The 23242-nt window shown below is 41.3% G+C and overlaps 1 protein-coding gene across 5 annotated transcripts; it reads left to right on the top strand.

Moving 5' to 3' along the window:
• Positions 1 to 3413: 3413 nt before the first annotated feature.
• Positions 3414 to 23184, top strand: LOC136491291 (protein unc-13 homolog). Of its 5 annotated transcripts, none has more exons than XM_066487555.1 (29): positions 3416 to 3843; positions 3953 to 4017; positions 4927 to 5206; positions 5413 to 5476; positions 5596 to 5743; positions 6188 to 6355; positions 6437 to 6535; positions 6659 to 6865; positions 7015 to 7116; positions 9107 to 9334; positions 10367 to 10453; positions 11219 to 11305; positions 11405 to 11590; positions 11672 to 11824; positions 12762 to 12854; positions 14180 to 14251; positions 14838 to 14955; positions 16134 to 16306; positions 17366 to 17432; positions 20218 to 20376; positions 20905 to 21011; positions 21110 to 21187; positions 21284 to 21379; positions 21531 to 21626; positions 21712 to 21895; positions 22148 to 22361; positions 22481 to 22629; positions 22730 to 22878; positions 22971 to 23184. In XM_066487555.1, the coding sequence occupies exons 1-26, from the start codon at positions 3684 to 3686 to the stop codon at positions 22297 to 22299; spliced, it is 3429 nt and encodes a 1142-aa protein (XP_066343652.1). In that variant the 5' UTR covers positions 3416 to 3683; the 3' UTR covers positions 22300 to 22361; positions 22481 to 22629; positions 22730 to 22878; positions 22971 to 23184. The 5 variants fall into 5 exon arrangements, with proteins under 5 accessions (XP_066343653.1, XP_066343654.1, XP_066343652.1 ...); XM_066487554.1 differs by having other exon boundaries at positions 22467 to 22629; XM_066487553.1 differs by having other exon boundaries at positions 22148 to 22629.
• The last annotated feature ends 58 nt before the right edge of the window (positions 23185 to 23242 follow it).

The raw sequence follows: 23242 nt of genomic DNA, 5'->3' as shown, positions 1-23242 counted from the left end.
CGTTTTCATTTTGGCTACCATGCTGTATTTGCTTGGATCGAATTTTCTTTTGCTCGACTTGATTTAGTCAAGAGAAGTCGTTTCATGTTATTTGGTAGCAGCAGCAAACTAACAATTCCTTTTGACTTGATAATTGTCTGTTTCTGTTGCGTTCTTGTGTTGGCTAATGAGCAGTAGAGTATCAGTAGCATCTCCACAACTCAGCTCTGTTTTCAGGTTGCCAAAGTGCAGTTCAGCAACTGTTGATTTTCATCATCTCACTGTTCGTACATTTCAGAGTTGCAGTGAACATCGGTAGCCTGTAGCCTTGTTTGATCTCTCTGCAATTCACTAGCATCGAATTGCGACCCGAGGAACTCTTCCTACACCATTCTTTCCAAATTTTATCCTGTTGTCAATTGCTTGTACTAGAGACCAATAGATTGTCATGACGTCTGCGGTCTGCCATCTGGATTCTTAATCCAGTTGACTGCTTCAATGCAGGTACTCTTCGGCCTCTGTCTGGCTTTGCATCTTTGGCACCGCACTGGTGGTTCTTGGGCACAACATCGTCGTGATGTGGATCATCACCGTCGCGTCGCGCTCTGCCCTGGCCCGTAGGTGCTGCTCCCTGACACGCGCGTTGATCATCATCATCATCGCTATCAGGTGCGTTGGCAAGCAGACGACGACTGCACATGCGTGGCATTGTCGCTGATTCCTTTTGTTCTGAATGTCGATATTAGCTGTGGTTTAGTTCTGGAGTCTATCACAGGGCTGCACACGTTACCATTTCGATGTTCTATATATGACAAGTCCATTTCTTTTTTCCCCTCAAGTTGTAGAATTTAGCCCACGACAACAGTTTAATTTTGCTATTAAACATCTCAAAATGACTGAATTGAACAGCCATATGTTGTAGTACCAGCGTAGTTTAGCAGTATTGCACCCACTTCTTCTTTACTCAAAGCCACCTAGCCACCAATGTTTGTAATAATTTGATCTTTCTTATGACAAAGTTTTTTGTTACTACCTGCTAAGAAAGCACAATGCAAGTTATTTGTCAATATGCCAATACCATTTCTGAATGAATGTCAATTTCAAATTTAGGTTTGCAAGATAGTTCCCAGGCAGTGTTACCAGAAAAAGCTCGAAGGCAATCAGGTTTCTACTCTAAGGAAGGAAGTCAACCTCCATCCAGCCTGAATAGGAGCAATCCAGTCGTCAGGTTCATGATCACACTGCACTTTGTGTGATATTGTGTCAGCTGTAAACTGATAACAAGCCCATTCCCTGTAGTTTTGCTACTTCTCAAATTCATCTTAGTTGCCTAACTCAGAGTTTTCATTTTTGTTTCACCAGTGCTTATCTATGATTATAAGCCCATTCCACTGAGATAGCCCCTGACTTGAAAATGGGAACGTCGACGCACGGACGCACTGCGTTCAGCCATATAACAAACATCCATACCCCAGGTACATGCATAAACACATATTACCACAACATAGATACAAACAACACCATGTATATATACACCACCACCATGTCAAAACAGCTTGCACTGAAGAAGAATGCAAGAGGGAGGAAAGGAACAGGAAACAACGTGAGTACCGCGCTACGATAAGGGCTCAACAAACCAATGAGGAAAGTGAGGAGAGAAATAGGAAACAAAACGTGAGTATCGTGCGCGGCGAAAGGCTGAATCAAGTGCACTTTCAATACCACCGGATCAACCAGGATCTTCGGCAGGTAAGAATACGCTATTTAGAATGTGTCTACTTATCGAGTTATAGGCATTACAACTTATTTTTTTATGGCCCTTGTCCTATGTTATGGCAATAGCACCACCGTATCCAGATGCTAACACGTTGGGGGAGCGCAGACAACATACGGGACAACTCCATCGACCGTTGGGGGATTGTATACACGCTCAAATACAATCAGTTATTTTCATGCGTATTTCATGACTTAAAGCCGTGGCATTAGCACGTGCATTATACTAGTTATGGCTAAGGAGTGGATGCTTGGAGTAGAGGGAAGGGAAAAAAATCTGCAACACCTATAGCCTTTTAGCTTTAAAAAACAATGTCACATCAAGTGAGGAATCCAATCTATGGGGTGGTGATTTCAGGCACCGTTTAGTTTGGCCGGAACTTTGCATTTGCACGGTGTTTGATGTGATGGCAAACACTGTAGCACTTTCGTTTTATTTGTGAATTATTATCCAAACATTAACTAATTAGGCTCAAAAGATTTATCTCGCAAAGTTCAACCAAACTGTGCAATTAGTTTTTGATTTCATCTACATTTAGTACTCCATATATATACTGCAAGTTTGATGTGATGAGGAATCTTCTTTTTCATAGTGCCAAAGTTGGGAGTTTGGGGAAACTAAACGAGGGCTCAATTGACTTTTGCACACATGGAACATTACTTTTTCGATGGATCTAATGATTGCATATGCTTGTGTGTTGGGAAGCCCTGATTGACTGTGAAGCCACCTTTTGCTTGTTTCCTTCATTCAGTGTAAGAGCCTACCCATGCCGGCGCATTGGGCATGGCCTCAGAGTAATCAAAATGCAGCAGTAGAGTACTTCATCTGTCCCATAAAAAAATGTCACTCTCGCTTCCCGAAAAGTCAAATACATTTAACTTTAACTCAATATATAAGAAAATATTAATATTTATGTCACATAATTAGTATTATTAGATAGATCTTTGGATATATTTCAATAATAAACTTATTTTGTATTTTGAGATACAAATGTTAGTAATATTTTATATCAATGTAGTCAAACTTAAGAAAGTTCGACCAACATGAGTCCCATAGCGACTCTTTTTACGGGATATAGGGAGTAATCCATAAAGACTAAAATATTCTCTACACGCTTGAACTATTATGGGAGTCATCTATACAATAGTCCATAGCAAAAAAATACCATAAAAAATAAAGAAATACTATTTGTTCTCTCTGATCCCTCTTCCTCTCTCTCTTCCCTCTACCGCTTGCACGATTGGCTTATTAGATGCTTTTAATTTATCAGAGTGTCCTATATCACTAGTCTCTACATTGTGGCAAAGACAGCAAATTTCAAGGAACCAAACAGACCCAAAAATTTTAAAACTCGAGACGGAATGTAAATGTTTTGGTATTGTCGTGCCAAGTGCCACGGTGGTGGCTGATCCAGCAACTTTCAATGCCCAAAAATGGCCAGGGTGGGACTGCCGGACTGGGACGACTCAAATCACCCTCTGCCCCTCTCGCACGGTCGCACCTCGAAGTCGGGAACATCCCGGACCGCGCGTCGCGCACTCGCGCCACGCCTGCTGCTCGTGCGCACTCGCCGTTCGCCAATCCTACCCTGTCAAAGTTGACAGCGAAATTTGAGCGCCGCCGGAGGAAAACGAATTTCGAAAGGAGGAAGGCGGACCATGCCGGGTACGCATCGTCCAGTTTTGCCGTCGTGGGCCCCGACGCGGTCTGCTTCTTCCCGTCTCTTTGTTCACCGCACCAAAGCCCCTGTCCCCGTCCCTCGGCTGATTTGCGCGCACCCCGCACTCGCAGTCGCAGTCACAGTCACAGTCACAGTCGCAGGGCCTGTCTCCTCAATCCTCACCCTCTCCGCCTCCCCTGAGAGCCAGCCAGGAGTCCTAGTCCCGCGCCCAAACCCTCGACCTCGACGAGCACCTTCGCGCGGTGGGCCATGGACGCGGCGTCGATGCTGGAGGTGTACCGCCGCGACCGGCGCAGGCTCCTCGGCTTCCTCCTCTCCGCCGGCGGCGGGGGCGGCCGCGCCCTCGATCTCTCCCGCGTCGACCTCGACGCCGTCAGCGCCGACTACGCGCTCGAGTGCGTCGCCTCCGGTAAGGCAGGCAGAACCCCTTCCGTGCCCGCTCGCGAACCTTGGTCATGTGTGTTTGATCGGCGACGGCGAGTTTATTCACCTGATGGTTCGAGTTCTGATCATTTCAGGCACCCAATTTAATGCTTCGGAAGCCACGAGGAGGTACTTCGACGAGAGGAGGTACCCTATCATGGTATGAGGCGATCTCATCAATGAATTTCCTTGCCATTTCGGCTTGAGCTCATTGTTGCTTGTTGGATTGTTATGATTGATCCCGAAATAAGTCGTCTTCTTTGACGTCAAGTGTCTGTGAACGGTTGGTAGGATTGGGGCTATATATTGTTGGATTTTTGTAGTTTTATATAAAATTTGGAATTCTAAAATTCTGCAACTGATTAGCTGTCTTGTAGTTATGCAATTGAATTCAATATAATTACTGCAATAGGGAGTTGAGAATTCATTACAAAAAGGCTGCACGGCTCTTATGCTAATATGCCACCATGCATGAATTTCGTCAACTGTAAGCAGCATGCTTCTCCAGTATTTTCTTAATCAGAGTTGATAGTGCTTGATCTTTAAAACCATCGAGATCATTACAGATTTCAGTATTGCAATTTAATTAGGATATCTGTCAATTTTATGTATGGGAAACACTTCTAATGTGACTGCTTTAGTACAACTCAAGTACAACAATGCATCTAAACCATCCGATACATTTATGAGCCTTCCATCTAATGATCCAACCATTGGATACTTTCTTTCTCGAACAAACCATTGGATCCTGAGTTGTACTCAGAAGTTGTAATGAAATGGCTATGTAGTCGTATCTTACCATTACCTACTTAATGCTTAAATCTCCTCAATTCTACTGTTTCTCAATTGCTTCCATTCTTTGGATTTTAAAAGCCTAGTGTTAAAGTGAAGATCACTGATTCGATTGAGTGTTCCATTCGTCCTCCATAGTTAAATGTGCATAATTTGGCATAACGAGTTTCATCTTCTGGTATCGACGAACAACCGAGTGCTCTATTGTTACATACATTTTCTGTGGAGTATTATAATAAGTGTAGAGATTTATCTGAACATAATTAATTGCGTTCAGATTGGGTCGCCATCAGGGAACTCTTATTTTCTTCTTTTGAGGCCACAACCATCTGATTCCCCTCCAAAGGAAGCGGCACCTAGCATTGGGCCACAGGCACCTGTACAAGACAACTCAAGTTCAGCAGGACAACCAACTGAACCAAGAGATTTCTTCAGAGATGCTATTAATGCCTCAGGAATAGGATATGACATGAATGACGATAATTTGGCAGATATTTCTCCTCAGCAAGTAAAGAAAGTGGATATTCTTTCTCTAGGTTTGCCTAGGCTAACCACAGGTAGAAAGTTGTACATGCTTCATTTGTTATTATTCTCTTATTCTTTGGATATTGATACCCAGAATCATAGATATAGGAATATATGATAACATATAGATTACTTGTTATGTTTTCTAGTTTCTACCCTGTTTTAAGAAGACGAATCGTGTGGGGATAACCTAATTTGTTTTCTAGAGCTAATTCTGTTCTTTATTTTTTAACTCAAGAACTGTCTGATGATGATATAAGAGAAACAGCTTATGAGGTCCTTCTTGCTTCTCTATTTGTCAGGTAATTTTCTACAAAACGTGTCTACCTGGTTGTTTGCGTTAACTGCATGGTGTGTCTTCATATTTGAAGTATACATTTACAATTCTAACTCATCTTCCTTAACAATACAATTCCAACAGAGGAAAAGTACACTTCTCTGAAGAAAAAAGAGAAAAGAAGCACAAGTTCTTGAAGGGTCGAAGAACTAAGACTGAAGGATCAAATCCATCACCTCAGGTGGAAGATGGCTATGCCCACATTCTTGATTTGATCCGAGTACAAATGGAGGCAAGGTCTTGTTCACAAATTGGTCATTTTTCATGTTAGTTTAAGAAACAAATTCGGGTATTCACTGTCTGTTTGTCTAAAATAGATGGCAATGATGCCTAGCTTGCCAATATTCTTCAATGTTCACATGAATGCCAGATATTAACGATTTTTGGTTCCCTCATTTCATTTTATTGCTGAGTACAAGAGTCTGTTATGATCTTAGGAAGCAAAGTTCTTAGCTAATATATCAGAGGAACCTTTCTAGTTTCTACTCTCTTTCATCAGTCCCTTTAAAAAATTTTAAAATAACTTTTTCTATGTTGTCCTCAAGACTCTAGAGATTAGAAGTTTTTTTGCCTCCTTTTTATTCAACGGTCATTTTGAATTTACTTCTTGAGCAATATCTTCACTACTAGGCTAGGAAATATTCTAGAGAGGACTCATTAGGCAAAATTCTTCCAGATTTCAGAATCTATGGACGCACTGACTAAACGAGCTTTAAGACACATTAGTTTGAAGACAGCGAAAGAAACACTTGATGTGCCCCGTATATCACTACAGCTCTTAAGTTCTGTTGGCAAACTTGATTTTCCAACCGAAAGATTGCGTGGACAATGGCAGAAAAGACAGGCAAGCTCTTATAATCGTTTCCATCTGCAGTATGCCAGTATGGGTGTCTGTCTTACTATTGTCTCTGATTCTGCTATCCAGGCGAATGTTCTTGAAGAATTACTTCTCTTCTCAGCATCTCTTGAGTATGATATGAGCAAGACATTACGGATAGTTCTCTCTAAGCTAAAAAGTACAGAGGCAAGTACTAGCAATGATACTAGTATCTATCTCAAAAATAAACAACTGTTTCATCTTTCTCTTCGCAACGGACTGATTCACAGTATTGATTTCATTGTATATATGCATCGTTAACTATTCCAGGACTGGGTTGTAAGTGTTCCTGAGGGCCGTGTCGAGGTCTTGACTATCATCGAAAGATACAACTCAAAACTTTGTGCGCTGACAAAGAAGTTTGACATTAAAGATGAGACCTACCATTGGACCCATAACTATCATTTTAATTTTAGGCTATATGAGAAGTTACTTTGCAGTGTGTTTGATATTCTTGAAGATGGGCAACTTGTAGAGGTTTGTTTTTTCTTTACTCACTATATATCATTATATCCTCTCTGGTCTGCTTAAAAAAGATCACACCCTGCTACCACATAGCTGATTTGTTCGTGGACAGCAGTGTTCCATCCTGAGTTCCTGAATGTGCTATCTAATTTTACTACCAGGAGGCTGATGAGATACTGGAAACAGCAAAGCTGACCTGGCCTATATTGGGCGTTACTGAGAAGTTGCACCACATCTTCTATGCTTGGGTGCTTTTCAAGAAGGTCTATTTACTGCTATAGTTTGCCCTTTCTCCTTTTCGGATAGCATCCGTTGCCCCTTATTGATAGCATGAACTAGCGAATTATGAATTTGTGGCTCATCCATCATGTCTCTGCATTTCCTTTGTTGCAAGAGCACCTAGTATGTTTGTAGGCAATAGGAGCTAACTTGTTGACATTTAGAATGGATGGACATTGTGATACAACGATGCTTTCTATTGAATAGAAGGAACTGCTCTGGTGAATCAATTGTCTTTTTTTTCTCGAACTACGCAGGAGAGCTGCACGTCATTTCATTAAGGTAGAAGAAGAAGAAAAAAAAAGGGTTTGGGTAGCCCCTACCCAGTTACAAAACACACACCAACACATCAGCAGCCATTATACTCAGGTTGACAAAACACACACCAACACATCAGCAGCCATTATACTCAGGCTGCGCCAGAATCGGGAAGAGGTGACCAAACAGAGAGCACTAGGTCTTGGAGCTTGGAAGCCCCAGCCATGCACCATAGGCGGCCCTCAGTGTTTATAGCCCAAATAACCTCCTGAGTGTTTGGCCTGACCTTTTCAAACACACAATCATTCCTGTGTTTCCAAATCTCCCAAGCGACCAGGATTATCAGAGAATTAAGGCCCTTACGCATCTCTTTTGGTACAGCCAAGAATGTTTTCCTCCACCATCCAAAGAAACGGGTCTCGGGAGATTCAGGAGCTAGGTGTATCAGACCCAGGCGTTGGAAGATCAGCACCCAAACCTGGCAGGAGAACACACAGCCAACCAGTGAGTGGTGGATTGTCTCCGGAGCTTGGTCACAAAGGGGGCAAGCCGCCGGATGAGGCAAACCTCGCTTAGCCAGGCGATCAGCGGTCCAACACTTGTTGTGAAACACTAACCAAATGAAGAATTTGCCAGCTTTTTCCTATGTGACAAAAGGGTACCACAGAAGCTAAAAGGCAAGTTTTATAGGACGGCGATTAGACCTGCTATGTTGTATGGTGCATAATGTTGGCCTATGAAAAGACGACATGTTCAACAGATAAGTGTCGCGGAAATGCGTATGTTGCGTTGGATTTGCGGTCATACAAGAAGGGATCGAGTTCGGAACGATGATATACGTGATAGATTAGGGGTAGCACCAATTGAAGAGAAGCTTGTCCAACACCGGTTGAGATGGTTTGGACATGTCCAACGGAGACCTCCAGAGGCACCGGTGCGTAGTGGAATCCTAGGCTAGGATAGTAACGTGAAGAGAGGCAGAGGAAGACCGAAGTTGACTTGGGTAGAGGCAATAAAAGGAGACTTGAAAGGATGGAATATACCCAAAGACTTAGCCTTAGATAGGAGTGCTTGGAAGACAGCTATTCATGTGCCTGAACCTTGATTGTTTCTGCTGGGTTTCAACTCTAGCCTACCCCAACTTGTTTGGGACTTAAAGGCTTTGTTGTTGTTGTTGTTGTTGTTGTTGTTGTTGTTGTAGGAGGAGCCTAGCTTTTCCAAATCCTCCTCCAAGGCCCAATTCTGACAGAACCCTCAAAGAAGGCAGCATATGCCGATTTACTGTTATAGGACCCCGATTGACTTAACTTCCATTTGTATTGATCTGGAGTATCTTGCTGCAAGACAACATTCTCCACAATATCCCAGATCTGAAGGTACTCATACATGACCTGAACTGTACGCGCTCCCTTGATGTCACCCACCCAGCGATTATTTTGGAGCGCTTGAGCAACAGTCCTTCTTTTGGTCAATCTTTTAGGGACCGTGTTGAACAGATTGGGAGCAATTTCATCCAAAGTATGACCATCCAGCCAGCGATCTGTCCAGAACAAGATTTTCTCCATAATAAATTGATTTGCCTTTACTCTGCTTAGAGGCAGGGAAAACTTCTTTTGTCCATTAATTGAAGCAACCTTATTGATACCTGACCGTTTTATTAGTGTTACCTTGTTTGTACCCATGGCATACTCATATAATTGTTTTCTTTCCATTCAGTTTTCTCAAACTGGGGAGATTCTTCTACTGAAACATGCAAGCCTTCAGATACAGAAACTTCAAGTGCACCACGATGTTAAAGAAATAGAGTTATATACAAACAGCTTCATTTGTTCTGTGGATGCCTGTGGTGGCAACAGGGTTCTAAGTTTGGTTGACAGTGCCCTACTCAAAATAAATGTTTGGTGCCGCAGACAGCTAGACAATTATCATGCATACTTTAGTAAGGTTAGTTGATGTCCCTTGTTTGCAACTGTATGTTTTTCAGCAGACGGATTCTTCCGGTACATCATTGACTAATTTCTGGATGTGCCCTCCTGTTTTAGCATGCTGATTAAGGAAATTTGTTAACAAATTTTATCTCTGTTATGTGATCTGATTACATCGAAAATGTGCGCCTAGCGCAGTGGTAGGGAAGCAGAAGTGCAACCTACAGGTCGGGAGTTCAAATCCCTGTTCTCTCAAAAAAGACCACTCCTTGTGCTATTTTCAGTGAAATATGTGGTCCATTAACGGTTGTAGCATGATACGCGGCTGCAGGCGCGTTCTCGCCGTTAGTGGCACATCCTGAGTAGCCGGGGTTCATAGCCTTTTCTCGACCCTGCAGAAGAGAATCTTCTACCTTTTTGTCAATGCCTCTGTGGAGGTCTTACCCCTAGGGGTCGAGATTTTTTTCCTTTTGATCTGATTACATTATTCCTTATCGTTACGGTTGCCCATTACCTAATTAGCTTATCTAACGGCTTAAACTTTTAATTTTTCTGTCACATAATTTGACAAAATATTCACCCGTACTCTTTCTGTAAGTTCATTGTGGACGAAGAATGTAAGCACAAATAAAATTCCATGGATAATAGACAGTCACCTAATTTCTTATTACCATGGAAGCATAAGTTCAGAACTCAGAAGCCTGTTGCTGATGTAGGTAGGCCATCCTTTATTGTTTGCATGATGACCATATGTTGTATGAGGTTTGTCCATGCAAGTGATGAATTAACCAAAAGTAAAAGTATGGTAATGCGACCTGCATGATCTGAATATAATTAGTGTCATAGTGTGACAGTCTTGATAGGTAAGAAACTGTAAGAACGAAAATTTATGTCAATTTAGAAAGAAGGGCTTGGTGTTTCTTCTTAATTAATTCCATTGATGGTACTTAACCTATGTAAATCAGTATTGTATTATGTCTTGTTATATTTCATAGAAGGCCACAGTACTACCATAAAGTTTTTTTTTTCTTGACTTGACTTCCTGCAACAGAATAACTACTCGATCTTTGAGGCCACACTGAAGTTGGTCTTGCTGTTGGTGACAAACTCCACTGAGGACGATTTTGAAGAAATAAGGGTTAGATTTCTAATGCTTTTGCTCTGGTACCAGTATGTCTGAAGTGAACACTAGAATTTTGGGGCTAACTCCTCTCCATTAGGCTTCAACCCTTTTACCATTAAGATGACACTATGCGTTAGAGGAAACATCATTATGGTTATAAAACATTCTATTCGATCAGAAATGATTGTGTTTCATCAAAATCAAGTAGCCAGAAAGACCTTGAGTGTAAACTATATTGAAGCTACATGTTGCCCCTAAGCTAGGAACTTTTCAGAAACTAAAATTCTCTAGGACAGCTCTAGTTTTGTTCTTTAGTTTGCGACTTTGCATTGGAATTTGGAATTCTTTACTGTAATGTATCAATACTAGATCTTCCCTTAAATATTTTATTCAACGAGTATGGATATAATATCACACAATTTCTTCTGATTTTGTACTAATAATTATTTGCAGAACATGAGAAGTTAGAAAATAATAAAAACTTCACTTGGATCAGAATGTCATGTGTAGTGTTTTTTGACATATTCCATAATCTAAATTGTTGTTTCTCATTGTAAGTATCATTGTTTTTTTACCATTGTTAGTATTTGATACACACGTCTTCCTTTTTGTCCCTCAATCCTTCTATCATATTCTTGGTATCAGTTTATTCTTCCTTTGTGTTTGATACTGACCTCTTATTCGCCCATTCGATGATGTATTACGGTTCATTGAATACTGATGTTTCAAGAGTTTTTTTTTACCTTTGAAGCGCTTTGATCTGTTTTGGGTCATTTTCAGTTCATTGAGAGCCCAGTAGGGAGTACACCAGAGTCGAAGTTGATCCATTTACTCATTGTCAGATCCATCCATGCTGCATATAAGCAAGTGAGCTAACAATCAATGGGTCTAACTTTAAAACTTCGATTTGATAACTAAATAATAAACAGCGTAACGTCTTCTTGATACTTTATTATGCTCCATTAGGCCCTAATTTCATCAGATGGCCGTTCAGATTGTGAATTTAAGCATCCATTGACAATTCTTGCAAATGAGCTAAAGGCAGTGGCAGAGAAAGAGTGCACTGACTTCAGTCCAATACTTCACAAGTACTATCCTGAAGCTCAAAGAGTAGCTCTAATTTTCTTACACATGCTGTATGGAAAACAATTGGTTAGTTCAACTCCTTGTACAGCTATGGTATCTTTACTAGGGGATCTTGCATTTACGTTTAGTGTTGCTATTTGCTACTAGGAACTTTTCTTCGAAAGGACAGATCATTTGGAAAACTCAAAAGGGATACTGGCAGCATCGAATAATTTTGAGCTCTTTATAGCTCAGAAACTTTACACAGTGTACGGGCAAGCTGTTGGGTCTTCATTCTCCAACTATTTAAAGCCATACATGGTAAGACATCACAATGTTCTTAATATTCATGATAAGTACTTCAATGTTTGGAAATGTCCTTTATGCGCAGCTCTCCTGCGCATTCGAGAAAAAAAAAGAAATGTCCTTTATCTATTAAATTGACTCATGCAGCGCTTTGGTTTTGTTTATTTATCAATGGTAAAATAATCTTTTCCTATTAGCTCGAGAAAAAAATACTGTCCTTTTCACCTTCATCATGGTTTCCTATGGAATGAGACATCTTATATTTTCTGTTCCATGATTTGATATTGCACTAGGTACTCCCTCCATTCCAAATTGTAAGTTGTTCTGGCTTTTCTACGTACATATTTTTTGTTATGTATCTAGACATAATGTATATCTAAGTGCCTAGCAAAAACTATGTACCTAGAAAAGCCAGAACGACTTACAATTTGGAATGGAGGGAGTACTATATAACCTTTGGTACATAAGTTACTCGGAATTCTAGAATCGAGTGGTTTGGCACTTTGACTACCAGCAAACTATTAGTTGATCCTTTTTATTGCTTTTTTTAGTGACACCATTTTCTGCTGTTAAGCTGTCTGTGTGTCCTGATTGATGTCCTTGTCTTAGATGGTTTGATGTTTCTGCAATATATCACCTTTCTGGGATAGGTCCTTGCCACTTTACTTGCAATTTTGCTTCGTGGTTTTCTTTTGGGCTGCCATTTGTGTCTAAATACTGGATGCTTTTAGTTGCCCAAAGACCTTGCAATTTGAAAATTTTCTTAACATCTCATCAGTTTCTTTTCATTACTAGGACAAATCTCCATGAATAACATCAAGCATTTTTTAGATAATATGCCCTTGCTCCTTTTTTGGGGGTCTTTATAACAAGGCCTGTTGGAATATCTTTATGTCACTTGACATTTCCAGAACATGTTTACATCTAAATAAATGACACCCGAATCCAACAGGTAGGTCGCTTTTCTTCACCCCTTATTCTCCAATGGCTGCATGCTCAACACGAGAATGTCTTGGAGTGGACAAAACGTACTATTGAGATAGAGGTTTGTTATTCCGCAGAAGTTCACTGCTACTTTACTTCTTTATTAGTTAATGATCTGTAAAAGGTTGAGTAGTAGTAGCATTCTATTGAACAGGGAGTACTTAACAATGTTGTCATTTCTCATCCACTTTTCATTAGATTTGGTGTCTCCTTGGTCTATGTGCATAACCATTGTGGATTTATGTTGTGAAATGGAGCGAATAGTTAATTGTGCATATGTTTTTGCATTTAGTGATATTCATATGTGATGTCCCTGCACATGTGTTTGTAGAGAAGATAAGGGAGCTTTCTGCCTTTTTGTGTATAAAAATGGCACTGTTGTAATCTGTATCAGGTACTATAATTTGCTAAAACCAGTCACATACTCACCACAATGTTCGTGCGGTATATTGAGGAATCATATAATACAGTTTAGGGTGTGAAATTTATAATTGCAGTCAGGTCGGAATCTAAATTGCATGTGTGTGGTAGCATAACAACTACCAGCCTGCCACAATGATGTTTTATGTGACCTACTGTTACTTGCCAACCGGACCATGGTGTGAGACATAATCTGCTGCTGATCTCTCTCTCTTGATTTGCTGCACAGCAGATTTGGCAATCAGTCAATCTCTGCTGTCCTAGTTGCTGTAGCAGTGTGGCAATAGGCCACCTCTAGTACATTAGTTGGTAGCTAATACATCAGCCATGTCGTGGTAGTGGGCTGATCTAAGCTTTGTACTGGTAGTACTAGGAGAAGTTGGGGCTGTACTCAGCCATACTCATGTGTACCTTATAGTTGGTACATGAGTTGTATATATACTACATCCAATGCAATGAAAAAGTTAGTTCAGTTGCCACAAACCAGAAGCAAAGCTTGGGCCAGGGCTAGTGCTTGTGCTGTGTGTGTGTTCCTGAGCTCAACCCCTTCTTCTACCTCTAGCCAAGTGAGTGAGTGTGCTGGTAAGCTTGTTGCTTACCTGTGCAGGGCAGCAAGGGACCAACACATGGAACACCAGTTAGCTGGTAACTTTAATGTGTGTGTGAGCGCATTTTGTGAATAGTGCAGACGTGCAGTTGATGAGAGATTACATTATTCAATTCCAGAAAATCCACAATCAAACCACCTACTTAAGCTTCACGAGTGCCATATCGTCTGACTAGGAAACAGTTAGCAACTGGTACCTGATTACCTGTACTTTGTCACTTTTGACTTCACTATGTTGGATGTGCCTAGCTAACTTTAGAAACTTTGAACGGCATCGCTGGCTCTCCTAAGTCCTAACTGTCCAATTGTCCGGTGCAATTGATTATAAGCTCTCTTTTCTTGATCATCTGTGGGTATAGGATTGGACACCTTTATCAGCTCACGAGAAACAAGCAAGATCTGTGGTTGAAGTATTCCGGATCGTGGAGGAGGTCAGTTTTTTAATTGACTCAGAAGTTTCTGCACAATATGCTCCTTACTCTCAAGAGATAAACGGAAACCATTTTTTAGCATTAATATGGTTCAAACTTCACCATAATCATTTTGCATTTTTATTACTTGTAGTCCTATTTGATCCTAAGTGCAAGCAGAATATCTGAGCTTCCATCTTGAAGGCAGAAGTTTTCTGTTAATATTGATTACCTTTTGAACCAGTCTTTGTTGAATCATTGTTCATTAGGGTGCTTAATATTCCCTCTAATTCCAAATGTAAGTCATTTCGGGACATTGACACCATCTATGAGATTAAATTTTGATTAGAATTTTTTATAAAAGTGTAATAATTCACACAGAGATAATTACATATTATGAAATTACTTTTTATGATCAATCTATAAGCATCAACCTTATGCTTTAAATCTAGTTAGATTTTTAGCTATTGGTGGTCAAAGCTAAAAATGTTTTACTTAGGACAAACCTAAAATGACCTACATTTAGAACCAGGGGGGAGTATATGCATATTTTAACTATCACTCTGATCTTTCTTTGGGTTCTTATATTTCACCATTTTATGTGCAGACTGTTGATCAGTTCTTTAATGCGAGCCTGCCCCTGGAAATCGTCCACTTGCGAAGTCTACTCATCGGAATCACTAGCAGTCTTGAAGTCTATTTGCTTCACATGGAAAATCAACAAGGTATGTGTCAGGTTTTGGATAGATATTGATGTACTATCTTGGGTAATTGTTTTTGTTACACAGTCTGTTAAGCTACTCTGAATTGTACACTTGCATACATATATATACACATACAAAAGGGGCAGTTGCATACCTGCCAGGCATGGTGCCTTTTCTATCTACTGTAGCTAGATCATCTACCAACTATTCAACTACTCCTATGCTGTCTACTGTTGCTGACCATCTTGCCTATCAATCAAAAGAACAAGGAGCTGACCTATATATGTCAGTAGCAACTACTAATGCTCTTGATGGTGATGAACACCGGGATTACTTATCTATCAACATGTATTAACTATTGCTATTGCAAACTCTTCTGTAAATACTTACTGTTGGACAGCTGTATATGGCTGATCTGGGCCTGGGCCTTGCGGCCAGCCCTTGTAGCTGCCCTGCGTTGGATTCCTTGTCCAGCAAGGGTGTAGATTGAGTTGTATATGGTAGAGATACCGGAGGGTCGGTTCTGTTTCCATAAGCCGCCCTTATCTCTACCTATATATATGTACATGTATCATGTAACCCAATAATCAATCTACAATCTTACGCTGCATAACTTCTCTCACTTACATTCTGCTCTTTTGCTCCTCAGTTTTCTTCAGAACATCTCGTTATGCAAATATTTCCCTTTTTTCTTGACTAATAACACGTCTGTTTTACAGCTTGCAAATATTTTGGTGCTTCATGCACTCTCATTTTCATGTTGAAAATTGATAGTAGTGAACCTGGACCTTAAAGTTAGCATCATTCCTTGATAGGTTATCCATTATCGAGATCAGAAACATCAACATAGGCATTGATGGTTCTGTTTCTACAATGCTAAATTTGCATATTTCAAATGCTTTGTTGGTTGCTGCATTTTTTTGGGCCGCCAGAATAAGTGGGATGCCAACCGTGACTAGGGGCTCTTAGTGGGTTTCAACTTTAACCTACCCCAACTTGCTTGGGACTGATAGGCTTTGTTGTTGTTGTTGTTGTTGCCAGAATAAGTGGGATGCCCTTTTGCATACCTTTTAAGTAGCATAGGCCTTTTAGTATACTTTTCCCATGGGGTGACCTTATTCAGTTATTCTTATCTTACAAATAATGCCTTTTCAGAAGAACCAGGAAATAACTGTATTTATGTTGTTTTCCTGTTGCAGTGTCTGGATCTACCCTTCTTCCTAGTGCTCCAGTCTTGACACGTTATGCAGAATCAATGAATCCATTTGCAAAGAGGAAACTTATTGAGCCTATGGTTCCTGAAGAAAAGGTGGCTATGAAGTTGAACAATTTGACAGTGCCCAAATTATGTGTGAAACTCAACACTCTTCAAGTGAGTTTTCGATTGATTACCTTTCTCCATTCATTTTCACATGAGTTTAATTGTCTAGGCCTTTTTCGGATACTCTGCACTTCTGTGGTCTGCTTATTGTAGATGCTTTGATGCTAATGTAGTTAAGGTTGTGTAACAAGTCCATAATCAGTTTGCCAATATATTCATGGTCCATGGATGAATATATTATTTTAGTAGATTTTGAATCACCAACACATGCTAAGATTTTTTTTTCTCGAATACGCAAGAGAGCTGCGTATCATTGCATTAAGAAGAAGAGTTGTAAAATACAACACGCACACAGCCAAAGGGCCCCTAGCTCAAACGGTTAGGTGACCCAGCGGCACTCCTCGGGTCCTGAGTTCGACTCCCCGTGGGAGCGAATTTCAGGCTGAGGTTAAAAAAATCCCCTCGTCCGTCCCCATAACCAAAGCACTGGGGGGGGGGGGGGGCACCGGCCCAATTCTCACTTGGGCGACGGAAAGCCACCATGTAAGGGTGGGGGTGGGGGTTCGGGGGTTTTCTCGGTCGGGTGAGAAGGTCCTTCTTCTTATTTGTAATGCTGCGGGGGCAGTCTTAACCCCCCGGTTGAGGGTTTTTTTTTTTTAACAACACGCACACCATCCACACACCCCTTAACTTTTAGTTACATTCGCACCTGTGAAAATAAAACACGACCAACTACTAACAATGGTGATGGGCCTAACCGTTTGCTACAGGGAGCCGTGCAAGCTCCCTTGCTCCAGCTAAACACCACAGATGCGCTTCCTCTTCGAACACATGCTAAGAGTTCAGGACAGTGGTCCTGAAAAACCTTTCGTAGAAATCAGTTGTGTTGCTATTTAGTCAATGCCGTTATATCTATATTAGTAGCTGGCACTTCATAGGGAGGGCCATCTTGCTCCATCGAATTCCTTTTATATCTGACACATACATGATTGTAGGTTTTATTTTAGAGTAAACTATTCCCACCATACAACAACTTGGCTGTGGTGCTTCTACCTTGTAATTCCTGTTTCGACCTGACCCAGTGACCCTTCTTTTTCCTAAATGCTGCAGTTCATCAGGGATCAACTTGATGCCATAGAAGAAGGTATCAAACAATCCTGGGTCTCTGTCTTGTCAGGTATTCTCCTGAGTACATTGATTACTCCTTTGCCTTCCTGTGATGTTATGTTGAACATTTTGCAACTCCCTCTGTTCCAAATTATAGTTCGTTTTGGCTTTGTCCCAACTTATTTAACTTTGACAAAGCGTATAGAAAAATACACTTACATCCCAAACATCAAATTAGTTACATTGAATTCTTGATGAAATACGTTTTGATAGTGTATTTATGAACTTTTGTGAATAGTTTTTTTTTTTTCTGAAAACTTGTTCAAAGTAAGATAAGTTTAGGACAAAGGGAGTATTATAGAAAGTTTGTTTTTATATTGGCCCACTTGCTGGAACAAGCGTTATTGATATTGATCCCCTTTGACCTTCTTTTGACTCGGTATACCTCATTCTTGTCAAGCTGGTTCTTATGCTGTGACTTTATTCACACTCGACTTGAACTTGGTAAGCCTGTTCCAATTACAAACAGCAAAAGGTGACGTTCTCAAAGTTTTTTCTTTTAGAACGTGGCTGAGCATGTGTTTCATTAAGAAAAGAAGTTTACAGTGACCCGATCCTTGGGCCCGGCTAACCGTCCCAGGGCAACTAGGCTTAGAAGGCTACTCCCTCCATTCCAGTTTACCAGGCGTACAAAGCCATATACCAGATACCAAGAAGGTTATGGAGATACACGCGTGTATTAACTGACGTGCTTTGCTGTGCTGCGATTAGCATGGCGCCGCCGGCCGCTAAATCATTTTTTATTCACAAAGAGCACGGGACGTGAGGAGCAGAGTACTACTAGCTAGTGCAGCGACGGTTCAGCTGCATGCATGCAGCATGCTTCCGGAGTAATGACTACGCTTGGTACTGCTGCCCGCCTGCTGTTGTGGCTGATTTTAAAAAACGCTTGTACGCCTGGTAAACCAGAATGGAGGGAGTATTACATAACACGATACAAAAATGACCAAAGACCTACGACACACATGAATGACTGTTCATGTCATGAAGCATGACCTACGACCAAACCCTCACAAAACAATCTAAACCTACAACCTAGACCTCCAAACATCCCGACAACAGCATGCCCTGGGGGCAGATCCTTCAAACCATCTAGGTTGGAGTTGATGGTGCATCCATGAAACTTGGCAGTCATACAAGTACTATAGCGACATCCAGTCAACTTCAAGCACTTATTGACATCTTGTACAGCCGAACCAACGCTCACGACCGAAAGACAAAGCGACCTGTTGCTCTTGCCTGGAGTTGTGTTTGTCCTTTTTTTCTTGAGGGAAAGTTGTGTTTGTCCTTAATTCAGGCTCTAACCACCACGACCGGCGACGGTGGCAAAGGGGTAAGAAGCCCCCAAGATGGTCCGGGTGGTATCTTGCCCATGCCGTTGAATGTCGAGAGCAATACAACGAATGACCACCTTGGGTGATGGCGACCAGAGGCAACAGCCGTGGCAGGGCATGTCGCTGCCACCCCATGCAACCCAAAGAAACCCAACTGGAAGTCTAGCAATGAGGAGGTAGAACTGTCCCCGCACAGCAGCCCCAATCTCAACTGACCACCATCGGCCTTTTTGGGCGACGCTATGGAGTTGAGGGCGCTGGAGACGAGTGTGGATGTAGAGGTTACTGCATGTTGCAGAGTGCAGTGATCAATGGGAACCTCCTTAGCAGGGCATGGAGCTACGTCACCCATGGCCACATCCAAGAAGGCAATCAAATCCTGGTGGACTTCGACTTCGGCGACCGAAAGCGACCTGCTTTCTTGTGCGGCATTGAGCGGAAGACGACCTCCATGGCAATCTCTAGCCGAATCTTAGAATGGCCTGTTGCTGTTGACCTTACCGGTGCAGGGGAGAGGTCACCACTGCAGGATGAATGCGCGAACGGCTAGTATCCGTGAGTCCGTGACCATGGTGGAGAGGGAGGCTACCGCCCTGGCAACCTCGACCACGGTAGGTGGCGGAGCTGGCAAGTAAGGATGTGTGACCAGCGGCGACTAGGATGGGGGCTCTGTGCTCGAGTACCAATGGGAGTGGTGGAGAAGGGATCGTCCCCAGATATGGATCTGCATGGGGCCCCAATGATCCCGTCATCCACGATGGCGGCAGTTGGAGGAGAGGTCACAACTGTGGGCAGAGAAGGGCCCTCCGAGGGCGGGGAGCTGGACCGCGCCGGAAGTAGGCGGTTGGGGGACGACTGGCTGAGAGAAGCAAGAGGAGATGTTGGAGAGAGGTGGAGAGGGCGCCGAGGCACAGGTTGTAGGGCGGCAGCGGGAAACCCTAGGTGTGTCGGCCCCGCGTCGCCCGTATTACTAAGTCTGCATCCTTCAATGGAAATTGTATGCCGTTCTCAAAGTTTCTCTGATAAATATCTGAGATGAATTGCTTGGATCTGTATGTGTCAGCGACTCAAATGGAGTGGGTTGCTTTGGTACGGTTTGGTTGTTTCATTTTTGGACTTTTGGTTGTGTGATTTGCCAAATGCCACATCCATTTGGGGATTCCTTTTTTTTTTATGCCAGTGTCGACACATTTGTTTTTTTTTTGCAATCATATAGTTGGTGGGGAATCAAGTATTATATTAATGAACAAAATTGGCGCAAGTGTGTGATTGGTTAAACAACCGCATTCAAGAACTTCATATAGGCTCATCTCTTTTGAGAAACTTTGAGGCCAGTTTATGCCTTTGTAACAGAGTGTGCACAAAAGTTGTGAGTTGATTTTGCATGTGAAGTTTGGCAAGCTGAATGCTGTAGATGGTAATGCACAAATGACAATTCTCTTTGTTCCTGTACTTCTGCAGCTGTCAGATTGTTGGATTATTTGTCTTCTATGGCTAGTGGAAGAGCTCTTTCAGAAAATTTGACATCATCTGATGAATCGGTTGATGAGTTGTTTACAATATTTGATGATGTGCGAATGACTGCTGTGAACACAACTAATACGATCTTGAACTTCATTGGTGAGCTATTAATCTTCTAATTAGTTTCTGATTCACAATCTGCACTTTTATTTGCCCTTTGCAATCAGGGCAATAGTTTTTAGACTTAGATTTCCTTGTACTGGTATACCATTAGAAAATTGTTTTGTTTATGTTTGGCTCTACAGGGTCTGCTAGAGTTTACTGCTAGATTTATCATCCATTTGCTGTAAATGAATATGTAATGTGGTTGCGGTGTGCCTTATGCATGAATACATCACAGCGAATAAAAGATTATCTACAGTGCAAAATCTGTATATTACATGCTCTTGTAACTATCAGCTGACCTGCATTTTCTTGAACTGATACAGTGAGATTAACCTCTGTTTAGAGAAGGTCCATTTTTAGATAGATGGTGTAAACAACTACCAAATAATTTTCATGTTAAATGTATAAGGAAAAATAACAACTATCAAATATTTTTCATGTTCGAGAAAAAAAAAACTATTATATTTCTGTTCCTATGTTTCCTGACTACATGAGTGATGAGCTTAAAGTACAACCTTGCAGGAACAAGGGCTGTATTTTGGGATATGCGTGACTCATTTATTTTCTCCTTGTACCGAGACAGCGTCAAAGGAGCACGCATGCAGATATTTATCCCTACAATTGATCAAGTAGGGAAACCGCACTTGAGATACCTAGTTGCCTGCACTTTGTTCAGTTTAGGTCCTCTCTTAGCTTTATTAACTGTTGAACTGGATATATGCTGCAGGTTCTTGATCAGGTATGTGATTTAATTGTTGATGTGTTAAGAGACCAAGTTGTGCTCAGAATATTTCAAGCTTGCATGGTATAAATATCTCGCTGTCTATCCTGTTTATCAATCTATTCTTAGATTGCTTATATGTCTAAAGTAAAAGGCTGCCTAATGTCTAATCTCAATTAGGATGGACTCATTTGGGTCCTACTGGATGGAGGCCCATCCCGTGCATTTTTTGAGACAGATGTGGACTTGATGCAACAAGATCTTGCTATTCTCAAGGTATGAAGAAGGCTAAAGGAATGCATTATACTTACCATGAGTGAAAAATGAAGCAATCTCACGATACATACAGCTTATCGGTTCAATAAGTTGGCATCTTGCTGAAATTATCACATGATTTACTTGTCCTGTCATTAAAATTTTCTTCTAGGATCTCTTTATAGCAGAGGGTCAAGGTTTACCAATGGATATAGTTGAAAAGGAGGCTAGACAAACTCAGCAGATATTGGACCTATATATGCTGAAGGTCTGGTATTCTTTTTACTATAGTTTTACTGAAGAAAACTTCTGCAGTAACCAACTTGATTAGATCCCCACCTACTGGTTTCCAGGCTGACACAATTATTGATATGCTGATAAATGCAAGTGACCAAACACCTCACAATCCTGAAGCTACAAATGCTCGAAGAAGACATGTACATGATGCCAATACACTTCTTCGAGTTTTGTGTCATAAGAAGGATAAAATTGCCTCTACATTCTTGAGAATTCAGTACCATCTTCCAAGGTCTTCAGGTGAGACAAAGAACATGATTTGTTATGGCTTTAACTTGAATGTTTTACATAGTACAAAAGTTGTTGCTCTGTTATTCATTCAATTGATATGAAAGCACTTTAACAATGATACAGTACTAAGTTTATATGTTTATATGGAATAAATATGCAAAAAGTTGTTTTTGCAGTTTACCTCTTTGTATGATGTGTTCTGCATAATTAAAATTCTCTCAGTTTGGTTCATAAAATGTCAAACATTCCTTTATTTTGCAGATTATGATGATGTTCCTGTGAAGGATGTGTCATCTAAAGTACCTATCTTTTCAGACATGATGAAAAGAGGTACCTCATTCAATTGGTCTGAGACAGGGCAACAAAGCTTTAGAATTATGAAGAAGAAACTGCAAGAAGCTACTTGGCAGTAAGGATGGGTCTTGCTAAGGAAACGCTGCTTGGTTTGTAGTTTTTCCTTTACATACAACAGCAGGTAGAAATCAAAATCCCATAGCACCTGCACGCGCAATAAGCACTGTATTTGGATTTACTTTACATCATTCACCTGGCAATTGAATGAACCCCTCCTTTTTTTGAGTGAGCTGTACTCAGTCAGCAGGGGGAAGACCACCCCATGGCATTGTTTGGAAGAACAAACCTCAGACCCCGCCCCCCAACCCTGACAGTGCAGACCCTATAGCGCTGCACCCTAACCCTGACAACCACCTGGTTAGGCTCCCCGGCAGTTTGACAACCACCAGGTAGGCACCATAACCACGGATAGGCCGGCGCTTCGCCATTATTTCGTGGGTTGTCAGTGAGGGAGGTATTTTAAATCAGCCCTGAAATTTGCTCCCACAGGAAGTCAAACCCAGTCGTTGGAGGGGCTACTCAGGAGTCACAATCACTAGGCTATGAATCCTTTCACCAGTGAGCTGTACTATCAAAGGAATTCTGCACGTTCAAGATAAGGCATAGTTTTAAAAGATATTCATTAACTGCAAGAGGAAGTAAGACCACTCATTCCTTATTTTGCTTTTTTTTTTAAATACCAGTTGTTACTTTCAATGTTATTGATGACTCCTCTTGTAAAATTTTGAAGGCTGCATATTGTTCAGTATAATTTTCCAAAGGGCCACAATGGTGCTCATTCTAACGGTGGTCCTGGTAGAATTCATGAAGTATGCCTGCAAAGCTTCATATGGAGGTAGTATGTGCTACAAAATCACATCCCTTCGCATGATCGCTATCCAAGCATTACATGGTCCTTAACTTGGCAACATTTGACATACCAACAGATGTGTAATTAGCGCACACACACAAAAAAAAAACTTCAGTTGGTAACTTGAAGTGTTTGCAGCAATGGAGTTGTAC

The sequence above is a fragment of the Miscanthus floridulus genome, chromosome 11, assembly GCF_019320115.1.
Source record: "Miscanthus floridulus cultivar M001 chromosome 11, ASM1932011v1, whole genome shotgun sequence".
Lineage (NCBI taxonomy): Eukaryota > Viridiplantae > Streptophyta > Magnoliopsida > Poales > Poaceae > Miscanthus > Miscanthus floridulus.
This window is presented reverse-complemented; position numbering and strand designations above follow the sequence as displayed.

What these genes read in the sequence shown, in the direction of transcription:
- LOC136491291 (XM_066487555.1), top strand. Translation starts at nt 3,684, where the DNA reads ATGGACGCGGCGTCGATGCTGGAGGTGTACCGCCGCGACCGGCGCAGG. An exon ending in ACGATTTTGAAGAAATAAGG is followed by an intron (nt 10,454 to 11,218) that starts GTTAGATTTCTA and finishes GGTCATTTTCAG; the next exon opens with TTCATTGAGAGCCCAGTAGG. An exon ending in TCACATGGAAAATCAACAAG is followed by an intron (nt 14,956 to 16,133) that starts GTATGTGTCAGG and finishes TTCCTGTTGCAG; the next exon opens with TGTCTGGATCTACCCTTCTT.